The sequence below is a fragment of the Rhipicephalus sanguineus genome, chromosome 3, assembly GCF_013339695.2.
Source record: "Rhipicephalus sanguineus isolate Rsan-2018 chromosome 3, BIME_Rsan_1.4, whole genome shotgun sequence".
Taxonomy (NCBI): Eukaryota; Metazoa; Arthropoda; class Arachnida; order Ixodida; family Ixodidae; genus Rhipicephalus; species Rhipicephalus sanguineus.
In genome coordinates, this window is record NC_051178.1 from 229060516 (window position 1) to 229067380 (window position 6865).

Consider the following 6865-nt stretch of genomic DNA (forward strand, 5'->3'; position numbering starts at 1 on the left):
AGAGGAGAGCTAAATCGCTCGACGACATGCTTCAATTGGCCGATCAATTCTTGGAAGCACAAGGTGGCACGAATCTGGCCAAGGTAAAAAAGGAGGTTCACGAGGAGTCGAAGAAATCGACACCTGAAGAAAACAAGCGTGCAACGGAGAGTGTTCCGCGATGCTTTCTGTGTAACCGTGTGGGCCATCGCGCTAACAGTTAGTTGTAGGGCCAACTTCTCACGCCCCAGTGTGATGAAGTGTCTTAATTGGGGACAAACTGGGCACAAAGCAGACGCATGTCGAAACGATGCGAGTAAAGTCCATCAAGCAGCTTGTGCGTATGCCCCGCCAAACGAGGAAGCAAACGCGATCAGTGATGAATTGGCCGAGCTGAAAAGCGGGAAGAAGATGCATTTAATTGGGGCTGCAATGACCACAGACACAACGAAAGGAATGCCGACACTTAAGGGGAAGGTTGGTGGAAAGGAAGTCACGGTATTAAGAGATAGTGGGTGCACCACTGTTATCGTACGAAAGAAATTGGTCCGAGAGAGTGAGTTCACAGGCAATACCCATCCGGTTTGCCTGCTTGATAGTTCCATTCGAATGCTTCCTGAAGCCAAGATGGAGGTTGAGACCCCTTACCTCAGCGGGAGAGTTACTGCCCTGTGCATGGATAACCCCCTGTTCGACCTAATCGTGGGAAACATCGACGGAGCTCGAGGGCCATACGATCCTGAACGTTTGGGAGAAGCCCCGAAGATTCAGCCCTCGTCAGCTCAGGAACCGCGACAGAAAGTATCCGCGGAGGAGAATACCAGGAAGGATGTCGCCCAAGCTCAAATTGAAGCCGAGGTGTCACCGAATGGCAACAATGAGGCACCAACGGTCGCTGTACCGCCTCTGAAGACGCGCCGAGCAGGTGACATTGCCACCAAGCGGTCACCACCACTCGTGAGTGGAATGATGACGAAGGTGGTCGTCCAGGCAAAACACCACGACGCGCAAAAGTTGACGAAACACCGAGAACGTTCTAACGAACGCGACCACGCCTTGCCGGTGTCGAATGTGACGACGGCAGCAGAGACGCCCCCTCCGGCACCGTCAAATGGAACGGCTCGCAAGAAGAGGAAGAGAAACAAAAAACGCCAGGCCTGCGCTGAAACCGCAGCACAGTCACAGCGAAAGCTGGAAGAGCGGCGTTTCTAGAGCCCGTTTTAAGCTCTCTTGGGGCTACAATACAAGTACACTAGAAAGGTACCCACTACGCCATAAATCACAATTTTTGTGAAATTGGGAAGCACCTAATAAGCCATTATTCGTCATTCTGCGGAGAAGCGAGGCACCAACTACACGTCTGTAAGGCATTATGTGCACTTTGTTGACGCGACGACTGATGACGATGAAGAATTATGCCTCAGCCCTGGGTTGGAATCTCTAAACGGCCAACCAGTTATATAATTTGCATTGGGTGACGCCCGGTTGCTATTTCCCTCTCCCGTCATGCTGTATAACATACGTTGACGTGGGAGAGAGACGGGGGGGGGCGAAGAACTTTACTGAGACCTCGAGGAAATGAATCATGCGCTTATGGGCTTCCTTGGCAACCAATACAAGTGCACTTGCGAGGAACCCACAACGCTATAAATCATTGTAATTTTACTGAGACCCCGAGGAAGTGGATCATGCGCTTATGTGCTTCCTTGGCAAACAATACAAGTGCGCTTGCGAGGAACCCACTACGCTATAAATCATTGTAATTTTTGAGAAGTAGGGCAGCAGGCACTGTGCCATTTTTCGCCATTCTACGGAGAGCGTTGGTACCTGCTAAACGCATGTAAGACATTATGCGCACTTTGTTGATGTTGTGCCTGATGACGATGAAGAAATATTGCAGAGCCCTTTGTAATGGGCTGGAAGCATTCAACAACCTACTCGTTGCGCAATTCGCATTGTGTGACGCCTGGTTACAGAATTCGCGTTGTGCTACGCTTGGTGCTTATTTTACTCATCTACCACGCTATATTGCATACGCTAATGTGGTTCCTTCCCGACATGAAGCCTGTATAGGACCTTTTAGCAAAGCAGTTTCAAGCACCGGCATGGCTCAGAGGTTGAATACTGGGCTCCCACGCAGAGGACCCAGGCTCGAACCTCGTTCCATCCTGGAATTTTTTTCTTATTTAGTTTTTTTTCTTATTTCGAGCGATACTGGTTACGGACACCGGCGGCGGCGGCGGCGGCGGCGGCGGCGGCGGCGGCGGCAGCGGCGGCGGCGGCGGCGGCGGCGGCGGACAACTACGGCGCCAAAAACGGCCGGTGAAATGATCTCATAACAGCTTTCGCTGTAAAAGAGAGCGAGCGAGCACCGAAAGAACGGGCGCAAGCGCGACACGATGATGACAGGATAGGGTGGGTGAATTGAATTTGTTTGAAGTGTTTTTGAGTTTGAATGTGTTGTGTTATTACACCCTGCGGGAAGTGTGTATGGCTAGTGAGCTCAAGTGTCGTTTGCTTAACATTATGTGTACAGTACTATTGATATTGTTATGATGAAAGATGTTTATTTGAAGATGGGCTGATGGGCAAAAGGGGCTGAATGGCTGCCACCTGGCACCGATACACTCGCAAGACAAGCGCTCTTCGTCCTCCTCTTCTTTTCGTCCTCCTGTCGCGTTAGCGTAGCACTCCTCCCTCCACAGACGAAGCCCGCCGGGCGAGTAACGGCTACGTGAACGCGGAGTCGCGCGGACGACAGCGCTTTAGGCGCGCGACGTGAACAAGTTGCGTCTGCCGAGAACGGTAGCCGTGGTTTAGGAGACGAGCTATCGAGTACGTGAGGTCACTGAGGCGATCGACGATGACGAAGGGGCCGGTGTAACGTGCCAGAAACTTTTGACACAGGCCACGCTTGCGAAGCGGCGTCCAGAGCCAAACTATGTCGCCTTTGTCGTAAGATACGTCCTTGTGCCGTGAATCGTAGGTGATCTTGGAACGGTCCTGGGATGCCAGCGTACGAAGCTGAGCTACACGCCGTGCCTCCTCTGCGCGGCAGAGAGTCTGGGCAATAGAAAGGTCCACATGAGTATGAAATGGCAGAATGGTGTCAAGGAAGAGTCGAGGTGGTCGAACGTAAAGAAGATAGAAGGGGCTGTAGGCAGTGGCTTCATGCCTCGCCGTGTTGTAGGCGTACGTAATAAAGGGGAGGATGTCATCCCAATTCTTATGCCTTGAATTGACGTACATAGAAATCATATTGGTGAGCGTTCTGTTCGTGCGCTCGACGAGACCATTTGTCTGCGGGTGATAAGGGGTCGCGTGGCGAAATCGACAATCACAGAGACGCAAGAGTTCTTCGACCACGTCGGCAACGAACTGGCGTCCACGATCACTCACAATAATGCGAGGTGGTCCATGGCGAAGTATGACTGTAGACAGGAGGAAACTCGAAACATCGATTGCCGTGGCTGTTGGTATTGCTGCGGTCTCCGCATAACGCGTCAGGTGGTCAACACAAACGATGACCCAACGGTTGTTGTTTGATGAGCGCGGGAAAGGGCCGACAAGATCCACTCCGACCATTTCGAAAGGTGTTGAGGGTGGTGTCAAAGGGTGAAGGAGTCCGACCGGGGCAGTGTTCGGGCGCTTGAATTGTTGGCATTTGTCACAACTGGCCACATACTTTTCTATAGTCCTTCTCATTCTAGGCCAGTAGAATCGACCTTGAACACGGTGATACGTTTTGGCGAAACCCATGTGTCCAGCGGTCCCGTCATCGTGCATAGCACGGAGCACGTCTCGTCGCAACTTTGTGGGGACCACTAATAGTAAGCGTGCACCATCAGCCGCGTAATTCTTTTTATAGAGCAGGTCATCTTGCATAACAAAGCCATTGTTGTTTGTCGGCTGAGCAGCTGAGTCGAAAAGGGCATCCAAGTTCCGGTCGTCACGCTGTTCTTTCCTGAAGGTGGCGAGGTCGGGAAAACGTGTATCGTCAATGGCGGCTAGGAATTCATCAAAATTGTCGGCGTCACAAGCAGTTGTGGGTAGCGGGAGCCGCGAAAGACAGTCGGCGTCGGCATGCTGGCGGCCACTCTTGTAACGGACCGTAAAGTCAAATTCCTGCAAGCGTAGCGCCCACCGAGCAAGGCGACTAGACGGGTCACGGAGACCAACTAACCAACATAGCGAATGATGATCGGTAACAATCGTGAAGTGATCGCCGTAGAGATACGGGCGGAACTTCTGGACAGCAAAAACTACAGCGAGACACTCTTGCTCCGTTACGGTGTAATTCTGTTCGGCCTTGCTCAACGAACGGCTGGCGTACGCAATGGCATGCTCGGCGTCACCAAAACGCTGGATGAGGACGGCACCGAGGCCAATTCCACTTGCGTCGGTGTGCACTTCCGTTGTGGCAGAAGGGTCAAAATGGTGGAGTATGGGTCCGGAAGAGAGCATGAACTTTAGCTGCCGAAACGAAGAGTCGCAATCCGTTGTCCAGGTGAAAGGCGTGTCCTTGCGTAGCAATGAGGTCAGAGGGTACGCAGTTTCGGCAAAATAGGGTACAAAACGTCGAAAGTACGAGCAGAGACCTAAAAAGCTTCTTAACTCGCGTTGCGACTGCGGTTGCTTAAAATTGCTCACTGCGGCAACCTTCTGTGGGTCTGGCCGTACGCCGCGCTTGTCCACTAGATGTCCGAGTACTAGTGCCTCTCGTTGGCCAAACTGGCATTTCTTTGAGTTGAGGGTAAGGGCAGCCTGTTCGAGGCACGTCAAAACAACGTCAAGTCGCTGGTTGTGTTCTGCAAAAGTGCGACCGAAAATTACGACGTCATCTAGATAGCATAAACAAATCTCCCATTTTAGGCCACGCAGAACCGTGTCCATGAACCTTTCGAACGTCGCGGGCGCGTTGCACAAACCAAACGGCATAACGTTGAATTCAAACAAGCCGTCTGGTGTCACAAAAGCTGTTTTCTCTTTGTCAGTGGAATGCATCGGTATTTGCCAATAGCCCGATCGGAGGTCCACAGATGAAAAGTAGGACGCCGAGTGGAGACAGTCAATGACGTCGTCGATACGGGGGAGCGGATACACATCCTTTTTCGTCACGGAATTGAGGCGCCGGTAGTCGACGCAAACCTCCAGGATCCGTCTTTCTTTCTCACAAGTATGACCGGTGCAGCCCAAGGGCTAGAAGAATCTTGAATGACGCCCTTGGCCAGCATGTCATCCACCTGGTCAGCGATAACCTTACGCTCCGACGCGGACACGCGGTAAGGCTTCTGCCTTATTGGATGCGCTAACCCGGTGTCGATCCTGTGACGAGCCCGTGTGTTGGGAATGCGCACTTCCTTAGCTTCCTGGCTGAAATCAAACAGCGATGCATGCTTCCTGAGGACACTGACCAGCACTTGACGCTTCTCGGAGGTCAGTGACTTGTTAACCATATTCAGGAAAAGTGATGAGTCTTGAGGAACACCAGGGCTAATATCAGTTGCTCGGGCTTCTTCGTGCGATGTGTCATTATTGAAAGCTGCTATATCGATGCTGGTATCCACTTCAAACGATGCAAGCCTCATACCCTTGGGTAGCACAACAGACTCGTCAGATACATTTGACACCCAAAGTGTGGTTGTTCCGCGGGCCAAAGAGATGACGCATCGAGGTATGAACGCACTTTTCTTCGTTATGATCGAAGGACACCGGTTCGGCAATAGCAGCAAGTGCATCAATGTCACCACTATCAGCAGCTACTCGAACTCTGGATACGGAATGTGCCGGGAGGACGACATCTTCAAGGACGGCGAGGGTGCGCGAACAGGTGGAAGGTCGGTCGGCAAGAGGGGGCAGGAAAAGCTCGCCGGTCCCACAGTCAAGCGTGGCACCGCACTGCTGTAAGAAGTCGAGGCCAAGAATTACATCATGTGTAGACTGAGCAAGAACTGCAAATTCGGCTTGATATAACTTGTCGGAGAAATAAACGTTCACTGTGCACACACCAAGGGGTCGGAGCAATTGTCCACTTACAGCACGAAATGTGTTAGCGTTGTCCCAGTGAAACATTACTTTACGACCGAGTTTGGTTTTGAAATCCAGACTGATGACAGATACACTCGCTCCCGTGTCTACTAAGGCTGACGTAGCAACATTGTCCACTAAACACTAATCTTGTTGTGATGCATGGTGACTGGCGGAGGCATAGGGGAATGTGGCTGAAGATGACCGGCGACCTCACCCTCCATCGGTCGCGCCGCCTAGTTTCCCGGCGGTGGGGACGTGAGACGTCGTAGAGGAGATGGAGACCTGTGTTGCCGTCCAGGCGGTGGCGTCAAGCTCCGCACGGAAGCTGGCGAGTCGCTGCGGTAATTCAGCCGATAGGGCGTCCTGCTATCAGGGCCGGGAGGCCAGTTGGCTCTGTCCACCAGGGTGATTTGTTGCGCCCGATAGAAAGTGCTGGGTCGCCTCAGTTGATGGGGCTGACATGCGGCGTCGCTGAGGACAAAATCGGGCGACGTGGCCGCGGACGACACATTGGAAGCAAATTGGGCGCTCACGAGACATGCTGAAATTGCCAGCGCGAGGATACATGGCGCGGCCGTCCCACGTTTGAGAAACTGCAGATGGGCCGCGTACGAAGCCGTCGTGGTCCTCGTAACCGAGATGGGCGTTCACTGCAGGGCTTGATACCATTGGACGCGGTGCGAAGTTGTATGCATCAACGGAAGCAGCGTTGATGGACGTCACACTCGGATCGCACGAAGGAACAGGCTCCCGAGCCCCGAGGAGACGGAACAGACGCCGCTTCACGTCGGTCGAGCTCTTCCGCACCACTGGCGGATAATTGACGCGGGGTCAGACGGGGCTGGAGCGACGTCAA

General features: G+C 52.8%; 1 protein-coding gene across 1 annotated transcript in view; it reads left to right on the plus strand.

Annotated features, from left to right (window-relative positions):
• Positions 1-6865, plus strand: part of LOC119386340 (steroid 17-alpha-hydroxylase/17,20 lyase-like) — a 37158-nt gene that overhangs the window by 17323 nt on the left and 12970 nt on the right. Inside the window, exon 4 of the mRNA XM_037653663.2 lies at positions 5687-5797. Coding sequence (XP_037509591.1) covers positions 5687-5797 — 111 coding nt within the window. The remainder of the gene's footprint in view (positions 1-5686; positions 5798-6865) is intronic.